The sequence below is a fragment of the Hakea prostrata genome, chromosome 2, assembly GCF_041222555.1.
Source record: "Hakea prostrata isolate BN-2017 chromosome 2, UWA_Hpros_2, whole genome shotgun sequence".
Classification (NCBI taxonomy): Eukaryota; Viridiplantae; Streptophyta; class Magnoliopsida; order Proteales; family Proteaceae; genus Hakea; species Hakea prostrata.
This window is the reverse complement of record NC_142601.1, coordinates 44726596-44746064: the sequence shown is the minus strand read 5'-3', so window position 1 is coordinate 44746064 and position 19469 is coordinate 44726596. Positions and strand designations below refer to the sequence as shown.

The 19469-nt window shown below is 37.1% G+C and overlaps 1 protein-coding gene across 6 annotated transcripts; it reads right to left on the bottom strand.

Annotated features, from left to right (window-relative positions):
• Nucleotides 1-1074: 1074 nt before the first annotated feature.
• LOC149024441 (pentatricopeptide repeat-containing protein At5g06540-like) lies at nt 1075-16037 on the bottom strand. Of its 6 annotated transcripts, none has more exons than XR_016171643.1 (4): nt 15694-16037; nt 14952-15076; nt 5844-6013; nt 1076-5609 (listed from the first exon to the last, which is right to left on the bottom strand). XR_016171643.1 is itself a non-coding variant. In XM_089144675.1 (3 exons), the coding sequence occupies exon 3, from the start codon at nt 13392-13394 to the stop codon at nt 11517-11519; it is 1878 nt and encodes a 625-aa protein (XP_089000801.1). In that variant the 5' UTR covers nt 13395-13912; nt 14952-15076; nt 15694-16037; the 3' UTR covers nt 9549-11516. The 6 variants fall into 6 exon arrangements, 3 of the variants coding, with proteins under 3 accessions (XP_089000801.1, XP_089000802.1, XP_089000803.1); XR_016171645.1 differs by having other exon boundaries at nt 1079-1897; XM_089144675.1 differs by lacking the exons at nt 1076-5609; nt 5844-6013 and adding an exon at nt 9549-13912.
• Between the last annotated feature and the right edge of the window lie 3432 nt (nt 16038-19469).

Here is a 19469-nt window from a genome sequence, read left to right as displayed (position 1 = left end):
AGTTTCCTTTTTATGTTGAAACCTTAAAATTAGTGATATGAAAACAATATGAGATGGATGAGATTGGATGGATTGAGTTTTTCTTTTATTTTTAAATCTTAAACTATTGATATGAAATTATAAAATTAGATTATTCTTTTTATCATATATTACAAACTAGGGTTGTGGGTTCGCCCATTATAGTAATGAACTTATATGATTGCATCTAGACCAAATTGCATGAATAATAGATGTCTAGAAGTGTTGGGCTAGGAATCCCTATGAGTACTACTACCCTTCCAGTAGGGGTGTTGAAGTCGATTAACTCGTGATGTTAGTGGCTAGGTCAGCAAAGTCCACTATCATCATAGAGCGGTAGGGTTGCATATAATAGACAAGGGCTCTTGGGCGTTCAAGACCGATAACCAACCCGTGAGAGGACATGGAGAGCATCCTGTCCATTATATTTGGATGACCACTGAGTTAAGGAATGGGATCCAAAAGATGCATCCCGTTTAGGATTCCATTCATAGGTGGGAAGGTATCAAACCAAAAGGGCACTAGGCATAAGGGGAGATATAGGATAATGAACCAAGTTGGTTGGTGCCAAAGGGGAAGTATCTGGACCATATGTAGTACGAGACCGTATGATTTTGCATTGAGCCTAGGATTATCCTCGACATGCGCCAAATCTCATACCAAACAGTAATATGAGAGAGTGGTGACCTATACCTCAACCATGACTTGACAAAACTTCTACCCAACAACCATGAAGAACCCAAAAGACGTCTCTTGTTAAGGGAGAGTGACTGAAACCGCCTAAAGGAGATTGGTGTTTAAACTTAATGCGTGTTTACCATAGAGACTATATGATAGAGTTAGAACATCATATCATAATCATGCATCATTTTATTTATATTATTAATTACATGGTAATCTTATGAATATGATAAGGAAATTATGGATGAATGCATGACATGGATGTTAATTAACCTCACTAAGTTCTGTAGAACTCAATCCTTTATTTGTGTATATTTTTTTAGACTTTTCTATAGGTTATGAAGACCCCACTCCTATGGAGGATCCTATGTCAGGAAGTTACCATGAGGGTATGATCAAAGAAGACGTGGATGCACATGATGCTTCATGTTCATGTCAAGATTGTTCCGATGGAGTTGCTTTCCATTAGAGTTTTCCACTGCAAGTGATTAGCTTTCCTTTTCAAACTCTGATGTTGAATTTATTTGCTCTTAGACAATGATGATTGTAATTTAATTTTGGATTTGATAACTTTATATTTGATCTTGATTTATTATTGTCCTTTTAATTATACTATATCATATGTTGTATGGAATTGTCACTAATCCCAGGTCTTGCAATGTATCACCCCCACGGGTATTTGAGTATGACAGGATCTAGTTGGGTGGGGTGTGACACCCTCACTTGCACCAACCTCAAATTCTGAAGTTCTCTAGAGTCCAATCAGTGAGTGAGCTTTTTATAGATCTGAACACAACAGAAGAGATGAGATGCATCGGATCTCACGCCCATCTAAACCGTTCAATAATCAATATGTATATGAAAAAGAAAGGATTGGATTTGACTAATTGAAAGCAAAAGCAAAAGCAAAGAGGTAGAAAACTTAATGTTTCACTCAGTTCCAGCCTTTCTATTAGATCTGCCATTTTTGGAGATATTAATACATCACTTGCTCCTTCTTTATCTTTCTTTCTTTTGGCCCAATTGAGTTCACCAACCAACAAATTAAAGAGACACTCCAAAACACAACTCCCAAAATTATAATAGCAATAGCTGGGCAGCATTGTTAACAATATATATTAGCAACTATGTTTCAGCCATGTTGAACTAGTATCCTTGTTGCAACAAGGGCATGCCAATGCTTTCTTTGTGCTCCAACCTGAAAGATTAGCATATGTTGAAAAGTCATTGATCGTCTATAAGAGGCATGCACATAAATTAAATGATTCTTTATTCAACGAATCATATGTCTCAACACCATCCCACAATAAGTTCAATTCATCTATCTAAAGCTGTAAATAAACATCTATATTGTTTCCAGGCTGATTTGGCCCTGGAATCAATAATGTCAATATGAATGAAGGTTGTTTCATACACTTCCATGGTGATAGATTATAAAGCACCACAACAACTGGCTAAATGCTATGTAAACGGTCCATACCATTTGGATCAAATCAATCACTTTCAAGCCCTAACCTTATATTCCGCAGATCAACACTAAAAGATCGATGTAATCTATCAAAATTCTTCTATGCTTCTGCATCTAGAAGATGACGTATTTTCTCATCATTTATGCATCCATCTTTATGCCATCTCATTTCAGATGAAGTTATAGATGACCTATATAACCTTTGAAATCTTGGTATCAAAGGAAAGTGACATAATACTTTTGCCAGAGCATTCTTCTTACCTTCATACCTAGATGTACTACACTTAAAACGGGATTGTTCATTAAATGCATTTTTTAAATCTAAGATGCAATCATTTGGACATGCATCAATATTATTGTAACTAAGTCCTAAATTCTTAACCATCTTATTTGCTTCATATAAAGATTTTGACAAAGTATTGTGATGTGGTAATGTTTTATTTAACAAATAAATACAACAACATAGAGAAAGACTTGTCACTCCAACAACATAAACACTTTATGTAGTATAGTGCCACAGTGAACTCCCTTGCAGTTTGGAAATAATGCCATCTCTACTACTTTTATCAATCTCTCCCATTTTTTTTTTTATTCATGTCTTAATCCATCCATGTGTTCATTCGTCGTATTAACACTATGTTCTGTAATAGTTTGACTAGGAAATGCATTATGAAGTATGTCATTCATGTTAACAATGCCTTGATCTTCTTCACTAATCACATTATTCTCTGTTGTTGTGGTAAATGAGTATCTAATTTCCCCATGGGAACTCCAAAACATGTAACCAACCATAATTCCATCAACCATCAAGTGTTCAAACACTTCATCTCATGTTCCTAGTCAATGGTTGGTGCAATTTACACATGGGCATGGAATCTTCTCTCCTAAGGTTACTCTAGAAAATGCAAAATCAAGGAATCCATTAACACCACCTTCATATGTATCGCTTGCACGGAATCCACAATCCCGTGATTTTCAAATCCAACTTCTATCAATTAAATGGGAGATCAGCTCAGTTGAATACCTATCACAAGATCAATTAAACTTCGTTCTAATACATCATAACCATGAAGGGAATATATGAAACATACATGAAAAATCAATTTTAGCCCTATTTTCAAATCTTAAAAGTGACAATTTTAGCCCTATTTTTCAGAAATAATTAAGAACAAACAGATATAAGTGTTAAGCCAACTGCCAAGATATAAGTGGGTCTATTATTGTTGATGTAATCCTACATTGTGTATAAATACAAGAGTTATTTTCAGATTTGCTAATCAACATTTAGCATACACACAACAACTAGCCCCAACCAACAAAAATTTGGCATAAATAAATGTTGTGACTCAACTTCAATGATCTAAGTTTGCTACAATGGGCTGAGTTTTGATACTAACAATTCTAGATTATGTATCCATAACTCCACAACCAATGGTTCTCAGTAATAGATAGCCTCAGATCTCTGAAAGCCTTCAAGCCTAGCTATTAGCAGCCACTTTAATGGGAAAAACCCCATAATATTCATCAAATTTCAGATCAATTGTCACTGTTGCAAATGGTCCAAACACTCCAAACACTAATTCAGTTTTATCATCTAACTGAAGAGTCTTTTCAAAATATTTTTCACAATGAAGCATGCAACCACTAGGGACATGTACTGAGTATACTATGTAAAGAGGCAGTCTCTCTCTAGACTGCTGAAAAGCACACTGCATATAATTGAGGTCTAAAAATGAAAAATTAACATTTTTAAGGTGTGAGGGTAAGCAATGTAACACTCTAATGATGGCTTAACAAATCTCATCTAACATAGGAAATTTTGAGAAAGCCCATAAGTTTGTGTGGGAAATTATGTAGAAGCACATAAATCTGTGCGTGAAATTATAATTGTGGTTCTGCGATTTACATTGTTTTATGCATAGTTTTTTTTTTCTTGTCTTTTCATAGCTTTTTAATAGTTCATGAATGGTTGTTTCTACTATAGGATATATACTTTAGAGAACTCCTAGGTGAACCAATAATGACTAATTACAATCCTCATCTAAACCAAACTTTTCAAGTCAAGTCCATTAAAGTATTTGCTACAGGTGATGAATCCAATGATGGACCAATTGAGGTCGATGAAAAGCAAAGTTTTTAGTCAAAGTATAAGAAAGTGTTGACTTCATGGCATATCATGAAAACTTAGAAAATTTGCTTGGACATAAAAATAAATCTGCTGTGATTGGTAGCTTCGATGAGTAGAGGAGAATGTGGAGTTCACCAACCAAACAATGCCCATTCACAAGTTTTGAATTAATATTTTTTCCAGACTGCTGTAATAATTGCAATCCAAGGCAAAATAGTTGTATTTTCTTTTGTCTTTTAATATCAAGTCATGCTCATTTTTTTCACTCTTTAAGTCTAAATCTAAGGATTATATTGTCGAAATCAACTGAAGTTTAAGAGATTATTAAACTAAATTAAAACGATTTAATAGCTTTTTAGAATGTAAATTATCCTTGTGTTAATATATTGGGTGATAAACCTAATATTTGAAAGGCCTTGCAACAGTGTTCAAGGTGAACAAATAATATTTCAAAGTTTAACATATTAATCCTGCATAGTCTCAGGATTATTCTAGTGGGCAATAATGTTTGCGCTAGTTTCAAGTAACATCAAGAAAGAAACCAATCATCATGAAATCCCCAAAACACATTGCGCTCAACAAGTTTACAAGAGAGACCAAGAACAGCAGCATAGGAAAAATCTCATTGTAAACATAAAAATGCTGAAGCATATCCCCCTTTTCCGGCATTCTTTCTCCGGTGTGGGCCATCAAGTTATATGAACATAAGTAAAGCTAAAGCAGAACATTGTAGATACAAGTACAGTCTACAGGGGAAAGTTGAAATAAGAGGGGTGGTGAACATGTGCAACAGTAAGAAGACCATTTGACCGATGAATTGGATTGTCTTCAGACTGGGCATGCAACCACAATAAGCATGTATATCATACTGAATCAGAGCAATGCGATGCAGTTAGATTGTGTACAATTGTTGGATCAGATATAAGAATAATTAGAAGGCAATTTTCGGGCAGCAGATCAGAGAACAAACAGTGGCAGGTGGAGAATAATTGATGGAGCTCGAACCTTCCAATCAACAAATTCAAATCAAATTAAAGATCTTATACCTAATTGGAAACCAAAATACTAACTATTATGTATAAATAGAGAACTGAAAGACCAAACAACCCTACTTGGTCTTGTAAGGGGTGTGTATTCCAAACCATCATATTAAGGGCCCTCAAAATGGAATCTTACCATCCATACCAAACCTTATGGAAACACCAGTTCCTAATCCCCTATGCCTCTTGGAAACACCAGTTACAAGCATGCTAATCACATAATAAGTTGTTGAAGCATATCGTGATTCCCATACTCGTAGTCACAGAAATCAACCTTCAACATTAGACAATAGTCAGAAGCCATCACCATATTCCCTCCCATTATGAGAGAAACTATTGAAGTTCACATAATATGATATAATCTAATATCGATGATAAGACATTTATATGGATTTCATGTAAAGCACTACTCAATATATCTCATTAAACAACAAGGGAAACATTAGGCAAGAGATTAATGCTGCATAAACTTAAAGCAATATTATTTGCATAAACTAAAGATACATACCGCATCAACCAAGTAAGAGGCTCAAGCAAGTGGTGTGGCGAAGTTATCAAGCAGATCTTCAGTATTGGAGAAGGAGAGAAGCTATTGAATATCTCACAATGCTATTTGTCAATGCTCAAGTATCAACTGACAGCATAACCATTAGGATATGTTTATCCAATGAGATCCAACTGTCCATTCCAAAACAACAAACACGTCAACAATATAAATCAGAAGTTAGTTGAAATGCAATACACTAAAATCAGAACATGACGATTAAGAAACCTCTCTCTTCCCAGTACCCCTCCACAGGACAAAAAAACAAATGCAAATACAAATAAAAGGAACCAACAAAATCATACCATCGATTACATATACATCGTGAAATCATTCATGGCTTTCACACAAAAAAAGAAAGAAATCATTCATGGGAAAGGAAAGCCGGGAGAAGAGAAGAGAATGGAAGAAGGGGGGGGGTGGGGGTGGGGGGGGGGAAAAGAATTGTCTGCAAAATCAGATCATACATGTAGAGAGGGATCAGTTTACCGGAAAAAATGATGTAGAAAGGGATCAAAAGAACTTCTTGTCAAAATCTTCAAGTAAAATATTAACTTTGTACTAAAATCCTAGTCACATTATTAACACACAAATTCTGAGTGTTCTATAGGAATAGATGGACTGAAAAAACACAGCTTCATACTTCACTAACCCAGGAAACAGAAGAAAACGAATGAGACAGTACTATTTGAGCCAATTATCTATAACTGTATCTTACCGAAATCAAACCATATCAGTCTGGTACAGTTGTGTAACCTGTATTAGCTTGTTGTTCTCTTGGAGCTCCTTCAAATGTACTTCCAACGAAGAAGAGAAACAGAGTCGGAAAGGCGAATTACATCCTCCAGCGCGGAAACCTTCACGACCAAGTAAGATATGGTTTGAACTATGGAGAAGACACCAAATCCCTCCTGGCCTTTGTAGATGAGGGAAGAATCTCTCATTAAGTCTGTTGGGAGGAAAAACCCTAAACCTAGAGGGAGAGAGACGACTTGAGATGAGATTTGCAATAGAGAGAAGAAAAAAACCTTCATCTTCCAAACGGGAAAATAGCGTTGTTTTGGTTACAAGCGCGGTTTTGTTTTGGTAACCAAAAAAGGGCAGGGTTGTTTTGGAGGGAGGAAATTTTGGTAATTTACACCGCCATTTTGGGTTATATGATGGCATTTTATCAAAATACCGACAATACCACCGCTTACTATATGACGACATCGACAGCATTTTATTAAAAATGCCGTGAAAAATTGACATATGACGGCGTTTTAAAAAAAAAATCTGCTAAAAATTGACATATAACGGCGTTCAACAAAAAATTGACACATGACTGCATTTTGCATTATTATATCTTGACATACAACGACATTTCTGTAGAAACGCCGGTATATGTTAACATACTCCGGTGTTTTTATACCGGCGTTTTTAAGAAACACCGCTATATCCTTACCCAAGGTGCCGCCATAAGACCCTTTTCTTGTAGTGATTGGTTAGAATAGCTTGAAGACTCTAAACAGCTCCCTCTCACAGTGCAGACATATGATCATTCTCCTATTTTAATCTTTGTTGATTGGGGTGAGAAACCAAAGAACTCCACTTTCAAGTTTAATAATTTTTGGATGACTGATGAATCTTTTTGGAGGTTGTCGGGTTGGCTTGGGAGAGGCCTATTGTCAGGTGTTAGAACAGTGAGGACCAGTTAAACAACGTCTCAAAGCTTAGGTAAAAATTTCTTTCCCCATCCTCTTTCTTGAAGAGTAACAAGTGGAGAAGGACTTGGAAACGTCACAACAACATATTGATCAGTATGGTATCAATTATGAAAGTTTTGGTCATGAGGTGGTCTTGAAAACTAGACTTCCAAAGGCAGTGGAAAGCAAAGATTCTCTTCTTTGGCAGAAAGCAAAGGTTCGATGGTTGCAGGAGGGAGATAAGAATTCTAAATTTTTCAATCTCTCTGCCAAACTTTGAAGGATTAAAAATACGGTTAAGTCTCTGAAAAAAGTGGATGGTTCTTGGATGGTGACTGATGAATTGCAAGATCATGTTGTGAGCTTCTTTGAAAACTGTCATAAAGTTGGTACATATTGGGTCTTCATTTCTGGTTGTAATTCTTAATGTGTTGACAATTGAGGATTGTTTATATCTTGAAGATCTGCCCACTAATGAAGAAATTAAAGGAATGGTGTGGGATTTTGATCTTGATAATTCTTGAGGACCAGATGGCTTCCCGGGAAGTTTTTTCGTGCTTTATTGGCCAAACAGTGTTGGAGATTACTGAAAAATCCCAGCTCTTAATGGGAAGAGTTATTTCTACAAAGTACTTGAAGGATCAGATATCCTAAAAGTGGGGTTCTCTAGGGGCAATTCTTGGGGTTGGAAGAGTATATTGGTGGATGAGGACCTACTTGTCTTTGAACTAGCCAAACAAATTTGTAATGGCCTACACACTTTAGTGTATCATATGTGATCCCTAACTCCCATCCCTCCCTTATAAGGGGATCAGAAGTCCTCCAATGGCAAATGGACCTAATTGTGTTAGTGAATTGATTGATCGGCACACACTTGAGTGGATAGTCTTTACTGTCCTCTTTGTTTACTTCCAATGAGGCAGAGGCAATTTTGGTACTACCCATTCTTTCATAGGAGGTTAGTGACTCTTGGATTTGGACCAAGCATGTTGAAGGAGTTTTCATTGTAAGATCTGCATATTATCAAAGTCTAACTATGTCTGTGATGCAGGGTCATACGGCCTCATTCTCCACCTCTACCCATTGTTGGAATGAGATGTGAAATCTCCTTACTCTTCCAAAGATCAAACACTTTATTTTGAGAGTAGCCCATAAAGCTATACCATTAAGCCAAACCTAATTTGATAGGCAGAGTTCTTCTTCTCCTGATGTTTGACATGTGCATCTTCTTGTGAATCTGTTGTCCATGCATTACTTTTTTGTTCTCATGAAAAGGAATGTTGGAGGACATCCCCTCTCTAGCTTAATAACACTGAATTCACACGTCTGTCTATACATGATTGGATCTATTTTGGCCACCCAAAATTTTAACCTGGCAATGACCTAAGAACAGTGAACATGATTTGGAGCACCTTATGTTGGTCCATAAGGAAAACCAGGAATTTGGCTTTATTTAATGAAAGAATGCCCTCCTTAGTTATACAATAAACTCACTTTGGTCCCTTTATGCTGATGTTCACCATGCTTGTTTCATCAAATACACTAATTGATCAATTTCATTTTCATGTGTTTGTTGATGGAGCGTGGGAGAACAAAGTAAAACAGGGGGTCAAAGATGCATTCTATGGGATAACCAAGGCGGTTTTCTTGCTGCAAAAGCACCATCATGTAGGAGTCTTTTTGCCTAGAATTAGAGGCAATCAGAGATGGAGTTTTATTAACAAACCCATCTAGGTGTCCAAGCTAATCATTCATTTAGCTTGTAAGCCTGCTATAAGTGCTCTTATACGCAGGCCCATTCCCTAGATTGGGCAAGTTGCGGCATTCTTAATGAAATACAGAAGCTTAGGTCTAGTTTTCAGTCTTTAGGTTTTTGTTATCGAATAGGTCCAACCAGCGCACGTGCAAACTTTTTAGCCCATGGTTCTAGGTCTGGTGGGATGTCCCCCCCCCCCCCCCTTCCCCCCCTTCCCCCCTTCCCTTTCATTGTGTATAAATCTTTTATGGCCTCCAAAAAGGTTAGTAAGAAGTGTCTAATATAAGTTTCATTTTGGTAGAAAAAAAGTGTTATGTAATCTTTGTTTTTCCTTAAGGCTCTTTTTGGTATCAATTCTCATTCTCTATTAAAGTATTATGCCTATTTAAAAGAAATAAGTACAAGAATTCATTATTGGTCAATAATAAAAAATGGTTTGTGAATATTATCAAAAATAAATTATGGAATGAAAAATAAGTTTGGTATGTCAAAATAAAAAATAGTTAGAAAATGATAGTGAGCAAGTGAAAAAAGTATGGTTTTTACAAAAGAATGTATATTAACTATTTTACCCTCATCTTAACTATAAAATTTTAAGTAAACCTTTGCATAAATGAAGAGAATGAAATTCTCACCATAATCCATAATTAACAAAAAGTGAATTATGGATTTTGGAGGATTTTCTATTATTTTAAATAAAAGCAAAACTGATAATAGATACCAAACAATTAAAAATAATGAAAATTTCTCATAATTAAGAATGATAATTGATACCAAAAAGAACCAAGTATGTGTCTAGAAAGTTTTTTGTTTTTCCCTTTCTTTCTCTGGGTGCTATATATTACCTTCATGCTTCCTTTGCAAATAATTCGGTTAGAGTGCTAGACTTCAAAAATAGTGGAGTTGTTATATCTTAGAGGTAAGATTGTGAGGTCAATCTGGTTTGCAGTGTTTGAAGGGCAATAAAACACCTTAAGGATAGTACATCTTTGCACGCCTCAACTCATCGTTCATTTGTGCATACTTTGATGTTTGGGATTGAAGTTTTGTTCATTACGGGTAAGTGCTTTTGATTCGAGTGATTATATGGTCATTCATTTCTTTATATTGTCTATTGTGTGTTGTTGCTCTGCCTTAATCTTTGCTTGTTTTTGTGTCATTTCTAACACTAGGTTTAAAAATTAACTTTCTATTGCAACCAAATACTGCATTTGTGATGCTGCTTTGAGGTGATGTGGTGGTTAATGAAGAGATGCCACTCTGGAACCTTGCTTCTGTTGATATACTCATTGGCTTTGCCTTGTGAGTCTGAATTTCTGTAAGTTGTAGCCAACTAGCAATGTCCAAGAACCCTTGGCTTGTTTTGGTAGCTATCACTCTATGAAAAAATGAAGACATTGACCATGATACTAATTTTGCAAACCCAAAACCTATATATCAGTTAATTTACTGGAGTGACGGCCAATCTAGGCTGTTATTTTTGGAGGCAAGAACAATGTCGTCTTCAAACAAAGCAATTTGTATTCATATTCAAAAGCAGATAGACCAAAATAACTTTTGGTCTAAGTCGATGAATGATTTTCCACTCAAATCAACTTTCCAACCTCAAATGGTCCCTGGAACAAGCATTTGACAAAGCAGTGTAGGTTCTGTCATCAAGCAAGATTTTGGTTTTTATATTGCTGAGAAATCCAGGACACGCAGTTGTTAATCTAACCCAAAATTGGAGCCTGAATTCATCCATAGTAATTTGCCGCCCGCGTTGAGCTTGAATTCCCATAAAGCCTATAGTACTATTACTGAATTGACTGCAAATCAATGGAATTCTTGTTTGCTCTGGAATGCACCCTTCAGTGATTTCATTAGTAGGGATAAGGCTAAGTTGCTACTCTTATTGTGTCGGAGACCTGTATGCTTGAATGAGCTGCTGTGACATCTTGTATTTATGTCTTGTATAACATTGTATGTGTATTTACTGCCAAGGGGAATGAGTTTTGACATTATTTATACTCGGTTAGCATTCCCTTGTTATTCTTTCCTTCACACTTGATTTAAGAGGGAAAGAGCTCTTCCTTTGTGCTCAAATCACAAGCTAAGTTTAGTCCTCCCCCCAGGCCAGCCCTCAAAAGCAACAATTGAGGAGCAGATGTATCTTCTTACAAAGATTCCAGCTAAGCATGTCAAGTTTTCTGTTCTTCACCAATAATCGTTGCAAGAACAGGTGCCTCCTTTGAAATGATGGAACCGATTCCGATCCCTTACAATTAACTCGCGGCCAAAGACCTTGGAGACAAGCTTGGTTACTGTATGGCAATCCTCACATACTCTTAGGTTCTTAACAATCCGGATAGTTGTGTGAGCATCAGTTTTCATTATGCCAAATGCTATTGCAAGCTTCTCACTGTGCTTGTACAGAGCAATCTCCTTCTCCTCCTCATCTATGTCGAACAATACATCCACAGTATTACCTGTGTATCCCACCAACCTTATTCTCTTGACAATTTCTTCCCACATTACCTCTATTTTCTCAATCTCCATGTGTGACTTATCTCCAATAGTGAAGCAGTGAACAATTCCACCTATTTCAATCAAGCTGTAACCAGGTGGCTTCTTAACTCCTTTATCTTTCATCATTTGCCTTAACTGTGTCACGTTGTCCCACTTGTTTGCGCGGGCATAAATGTTGGAAAGAAGTACATAGTACCCACTATGGCCTGACTGCAATTGAATCAAAACCTTCCCCACTCTTTCTCCAATATCTATATTTTTGTGTATGCGACAAGCTCCCAGCAATGCCCCCCAAATTGGAGGATTAGGTTGCACAGGCATTTCAAGTATGAATTTTTCAGCTTCTTCCAACTTCCCACCTCTACCTAGAAGATCAACCATGCATCCGTAGTGTTCCAACCTAGGCTCAAGCCCATAGTCTCTTTTCATGCTCTCAAAAATTTGGAAACCTTTCTCTACCAACCCCCCATGGCTACAAGCAGATAGAACTGCAGTAAAGGTAATATCCCTAGGTTTCAGTCCTGTCTTAAGCATCTCTGAGAAATATTGGAGTGACATCTTAGCATGGCCATGCATGGCCAGCCCCGCGATTATTGCCGTCCAACAAATTGTGTCCCTTTCTTGAAGTTGTTTAAAAACACAGAGGGCTTTCTTAATGCTTCCACATCGCCCATACATATCAACAAGAGCAGTCCCAAGGGTCAAAGTTACTCTGAGGTTATTCCTCAACACATATTCATGGGCTCTTTCACCTTGTTCCAAGGCACCCATATGGGCACATGAAGATATCACACTAACCATAACTGCTTCATTTGCTCTTACACCTTCAGACTTCATGACATGGAACAGCTCAATAGCTTTGTCAAAATGATTATTTCGGGCATACCCATTGATCATTATACTCCAGCTAAACAAGTTCCTCTCAGGCATCTTATCGAACAATTCGCGTGCTAAATCCACGTCCCCACATTTGTTGTACCCTGCAACCATACAGGTCCATGAAACTACATCCAAATGAGATATTCTACAAAAGATTTGGCTTGCCGCCTTTATATCGCCACATGTTGCATACATGTGGACCAGAGAATTCTGCACATACACATCAAATTCAAATCCGTGTTTGATGATCTGACCATGGACTTGTGCACCCATTTGCAGATAACCAAACTGGGAGCAAGATTTAACCAAAAATGGGAATGTCAAATTGTCCGGAAGCATGTCTCTTTGTTGGAGCTCATTATACATTAGAAAGGCCTGCTCTGGATGTTCACTGCTTGAATATGCTCTAATCATTGCATTGAAGATGAAGAGATTGGGGTTCTGAATATGGGAAAATAGTCGATGAGCGTAATCCAATAAGCTTGTTCCAAATGTGGGGTTTGTGCAGAAGGCTATCAAACGACTGGATACAAATGTGTCCACAATGGTATGGGTTCTAATAAAGTGGCCATGTATCTCTTTCAATTGAGAGAAGTTGGAGCATGTTTCCACTAATAGGAGCTTTGGGTATTTGAAACTTAGAGTCCTAACCAGAGAGCTTTTGATGCTGCTATTACAACAATTCATTATCAGAAATATGCAATGGACTATAGATAAGTAATGGAACTTGGGAAATACAGATAACTTTGTAATTCGATTTCCAGAGCTTCGGATTTTTGAAAATGACAAATCCACTCTTCGATTCTTCAGCCTCTCTGCAGCAAAGGAAAAACATATCACATGCCAGAAAGGCTCAAGAAGAACGGACAAAGGAAAATTTGTAACGAAAATGATGAAGTTGTTTCTCTAGAAAAAGAGAAGAATTCATGAATTTCAAAATTTCCCTTGCTAGACATAAAATCTGCCCTACTTGAACTATTCTTGTCTGCGGAAAAATAAACAAAAAACACACATATAAACTAGAGATCAACCAACTATTACTAATCTAGAAAGCCCATCTCAAAAGAAACGAGAAGGGGGGAGGGGGGATGGGGAATTGACTCCAACAGAAAATTAAACCCACCTGCACTGTTCGCGCCCTCTTCTCGTCAAGAAAATTTGTGCTCTCTGAGAAATTTCTCTTCTCTAGCTATGTCTCTCTTCCACTTCAGATAAAGAGAAGAAATCTCAGGAAGCGCAAACTCGAGCGGAGGAATGTCACTGACTTTTATAGTTAAAATTGAAAGAAACATGATTTCAAACTAATTTTCCGATTGATTTGACCAGCACACAATCCTACTAATCAAGTTTTGTTTTTTTTGGGTAGACCCTACTAATCAAGCCAAAATCATAATTTTCTTTGTAAGTTCAGTTCTAAGGGTCATATAATTTAAACTCAAAAAGGAAAAGGGGAAAAAAAGGAAAGAAGAGTAAGGTCAAATTAGGAATCATAATATCTATATGAAAACAATTGCCAATGCTCTAGCAAAATATGGAAAATTTGTAATGAGCACCTGCAAAGTGCCCTGCCCTAAATTATGTTCTTATTACAACCCCTCCCGGTTGGTGTAAACAATGTGTAGAACTGCATTGGAATGTGATGGGACTTACAATGTTAACCAAAAAAAGACAAAAAAGTGATGGGACTTACAAGTAACCTCAGTTAATTAAGTTGAAACAATAAGAAGTTTATGCCAAGTATGGGAAGTAGAAATAATGGGCATTCGAGAGGGTGTCAAGATGTCACTAGAACTAGGAACCTACCTCTCCAAGTTGAGACAGATTCTATGAAAGCAGTACATCTAGATGTTAGAACTAGGATCACAAAATCATGAGAAACTTAGTCTACTTATTGAAGAAACTCTCCAACCCTTCACTTCATGTAGTCATGTCCATTTTGGTTACGTGGGAAGAGATTTTAATAAAGGTGCTGATTGGCTCTCTAGATATCCAGTGGATGTTAATGATGTCTTGATGGCCATTCAAAACCTCTCAGTAACTGGAAGAGATTCTTTAAGGATTTATATGGATTCTTTGAGGTTCACATAATATGATATAATTTAATATCGATGATAAGACATTTATATGGATTTCATCTAAAGCACTACTCAATATATCTCATTAACCACAAAGGAAACATTAGGCAAGAGATAAATGTTGCATAAACTTAAAGCAATATTATTTACATAAACTAAAGATACGTACCTAATCAACCAAGCAAGAGGCTCAAGAAGGTGTGGGGTGAAGTAATCAAACAGATCTTCAGTAATGGAGAAGGAGAGAAGTTATTGAATATCTCACAATGTTATTTGTCAATGCTCAAGTATCAACTGATAGCATAACCATTAGGATATGTATTTCCAATGAGATCCAATTGTCCATTCCAGAACAACAAACATGTCAACAATATAAATCAGAATTTAGTTGAAATCCAATACACTAAAATCAGAACATGACGGTTAAGAAGCCTCTCTCTTCCTAGAACCCCTCCACAGGACAAAAAAACAAATGCAAATAGAAATAGAAGAAACCAACAAAATCATACCGTCGATTACATATACATTGTGAAATCATTCATGGGTTTCACACAAAAAAAGAAAGAAATCATTCATGGGAAAAGAAAGCCGGGAGAAGAGGAGAGAATGGAAGAAGGGGGTTGGGGGGGCAAAAGAATTGGCTACAAAATCAGATCATACATGTAGAGATGGATCAGTTTACCGAAAAAATGATGTAGAAAGGGATCAAAAGAACTTCTTGTCAAAATCTTCAAGTAAAATATTAACATTGTACTAAAATCCCAATCACATTATTAACGCATAAATTATGAGTGTTCTATAGGAATAGATGGACTGAAAAAGATACAGCTTCATACTTCACTAACCCAGGAAACAGAAGAAAACGAATGAGACAGTACTATTTGAGCCAATTATCTATAACCGTATCTTACCTAAATCAAACCATATCAGTCTGGTACAGTTGTGTAACCTGTATTAGCTTGTTGTTCTCTTGGAGCTCCTTCAAATGTACTTCCAACGAAGAAGGAAAACAGAGTCGGAAAGGCGAATTATATCCTCGAGCGCGGAAACCTTGGCGACCAAGTAAGGTATGGTTCGAACTATGGAGGAGACGCCAAATCCCTTCTGGCCTCTGTTGATGAGGGAAGAATCGCTCACTAAGTCTAGTGGGAGGAAAAACCCTAAACCTGGAGGGAGAGAGACGACCTGAGATGAGATTTGCAACAGAGACAAGAAAAAAAAACCCTTCATCTTCCAAATGGGAAAGTAGCGGCTGTTTTGGTTATAAGCGCGGTTTTGATTTGGTAACACGAAAGGGATTTTTATTTGCGGCTTGCTGCCAGCAAGCAGCGGACTCTCCAGATTTTACCACATGAATCAAACGGTTGCAATTAAAAGTAAATATAACTTCTTCTGTTTTTACACTAAAAGTTTTTAATTTTTCAAATTTACAAAAAGAAATCCCTCTTACCCTTGTTCTTCTCCCACACCTTTCGTTTTCTCTGTCAAGCACTTTACAGTTCCCCTTCTCAGTTCTTCAAGAGGAATCGTCGTCAGTCTCTTCTCTTGCTCAGTTCCAGCAAGACAACCAAAGAGATATGGAGGCTTTCAAGATAAGACTCTTTGCCACAATGATCGTCATGGTGTTGGTCGTCTCGGCGATTCAGAATGTCGTTGTTGCTGAAGCTCCAGCACCAGCTCCCGCTTCGGACGCAGCCGTCTTCATTCCTACCGCATTCGCTTCTTTAATTGCTCTTCTAATCTCTCTTCCTCGGAGGAATAGAAGTTGGATCTCATCATATTAGATAAGAAGACTTTCAAGATCTCGCTTCACTTTCTCCTGTGCTCTAGATATCTACTGTGATACCGAGAAAGTAATTGAGTTTCTGAGTCTTTTTTTACCTATTCTTCTTTGTTTCATTTGTTATTTGGTTTCCATTTGTTAATTTATGTTATGTATTTGATTGTTATATAATGTATGAAATTTGTTGCAGAGAGATTTGTTTGAGGTTGAATGGGTTCAGCTTCATTAACTGCGCCGACCCAAATTACCTCTACAAAAGTTGCCCCAACACAACTGCTAGCTCTAGCTACCAATCTAACCTAAACATCCTTCTAGCTTCTCTTTCCATCGGCAGCGGGATCACCAATAACAACTTAGTGTATGTTGCATTACTCCAACACCTCCCTCTTCACCACTGTCACTATGATCGCAGACCATCACCGATCCAACTTGGTTTAACCAACTCGTATACGACAAGCAAGGTTTCACATTTGAGATCTAATCTGGGTTGAAAGAGTGAGAGGGATTTCTTTTTGTAAATTTGAAAATTAAAAACTTTTAGTGTAAAAAAGAAGGTCATATTTACCAGTAAACCCTATACATTTAATTGCAACTGTTCGATTCATGTGGCAAAATCTGGGGTGTCCGCTACTGCCAACAGCGACAGCCGCAACTAAAAATCCCACAAAAGGGTGGGGTTGTTTTTGAAGGAGGAAATTTTGGTAATTTACACCGACATTTTGGGTTATATGACGATGTTTTATCAAAATGCCGGCATTACCACTGCTTGCTAGCACGAACTATATGACGACATGATGGTGTTTTAAAAAAAAATGCCATGAAAAATTGACTTACAACTATGTTTTTAAAAAAAAATCACGCTTTAAATTGACATACAACTTCATTTAACAAAAAAATTGACATACGATTGTGTTTTGCATTTTTATATATTGACATACAACGACATTTCTGTAGAAACGCCGGTATATGTTAACATACTCCGGCGTTTTTAAGAAATGCCACTATATCCTTACCCAAAGTGCCGCCATAAGACCCTTTTCTTGTAGTGATTGGTTAGAATAGCTTGAAGACTCTAAACAGCTCGCTCTCACAGTGCAGACATTTGATCATTCTCCTATTTTAATCTTTGTTGATGGGGTGAGAAACCAAAGAACTCCCCTTTCAAGTTTAATGATTTTTGGATGACTGATGAACCTTTTTGAAGGTTGTCCGGTTGGCTTGAGAGAGGCCTGTTGTCGATGAACCTATATTTGTGTTAGCACAACAGCTGAGGACAGTAAAACAACATCACAAAGCTTAGGCAAAAATTTCTTTCCCCGTCCTCTTTCTTAAATTGCAACAAGTGGAGAAGGACCTGGAAACGTCACAACAACATATTGATTAGTATGGTATCAATTATGAAAGTTTTGATCAAGGTGATCTTGAAAACTAGACTTCCAAAGGTAGTGGAGAGGAAAGACTTTCTTCTTTGGCAAAAAGCAAAGGTTCGATGGTTGCGGGAGGGAGATAAGAATTTAAAATTTTTCCATCTCTCTGCCAAACTTTGAAGGATTAAAAATACGGTTAGGTCTCTGAAAAAAGTGGATGGTTCTTGGATGGTGATTGATGAATTGCAAGATCATGTCGTGAGCTTCTTTGAAAACTTTCATAAAGCTGGTACATATTGGGTCTTCATTTCTAATTGTATTTCTTAATGTGTTGACAATTGAGGACTGTTTATATCTTGAAGATCTACCCACTAATAAAGAAATTAAAGGATTGGTGTGGGATCTTGATCTCAATAGTTCTTGAGGACTAGATGGCTTCCCGGGAAGTTTTTTTCGTGCTTTATTGGCCAAACAGTGTTGAAAATTACTGAAAAAATCCCAACTCTTAATGGGAAGAGTTTTTTCTACAAAATACTTGAAGGATCAGATATCCTAAAAGTGGGGTTCTCTAGGGGCAATTCTTGGGGTTGGAAGAGTATATTGGTGGGTGAGGACCTACTTGTCTTTGAACTAGCCAAACAAATTTGTAATGACCTACACACTTTAGTGTATCATATGTGATCCCTAACTCCCATCCCTCCCTTATAAGGGGATCAGAAGTCCTCCAATGGCAAATGGACCTAATTGTGTTAGTGAATTGATTGATCGGCACACACTTGAGTGGAAAGAGTCTTTACTGTCCTCTTTGTTTTCTTCCAATGAGGCAGAGGCAATTTTGGTACTACCCATTCTTTCATAGGAGGTTAGTGACTCTTGGATTTGGACCAAGCATGTTGAAGGAGTTTTCATTGTAAGATCTACATATTATCAAAGTCTAACTATGTCTATGATGCATGGTCATACGGCCTCATTCTCCACCTCTACCCCTTGTTGGAATGAGATGTGAAATCTCCTTACTCTTCCAAAGATCAAACACTTTATTTTGAGAGTAGCCCATAAAGCTATACCATTAAGCCAAACCTAATTTGATGTGCATCTTGTTGTGAATCTATTGTCCATGCAAAGGAATGTTGGAGGACATCCCCTCTCTAACTTAATAACATTGAATTCACACGTCTTTCTATACATGATTGGATCTATTTTGGCCACTCAAAATTTTAACCTGGCAATGATCTAAGAACAGTGAACATGATTTGGAGCACCTTATGTTGGTCCATAAGGAAAACTAGGAATTTGTCTTTATTTAATGAAAGAAGGCCCTCCTTAGTTATACAATAAACTCACTATGGTCCCTTTATGCTGATGTTCACCATGCTTGCTCTACCTCTCTTAATTCTAGTGCTGAAGAATTTTCTTTTTCATCATATACACTAGTTGATCAATTTCATTTTCAGGTGTTTGTTGATGGAGCGTGGGAGAACAAAGTAAAACAGGGGGTCAAAGATGCATTCTATGGGATAACCATGGAGGTTTTCTT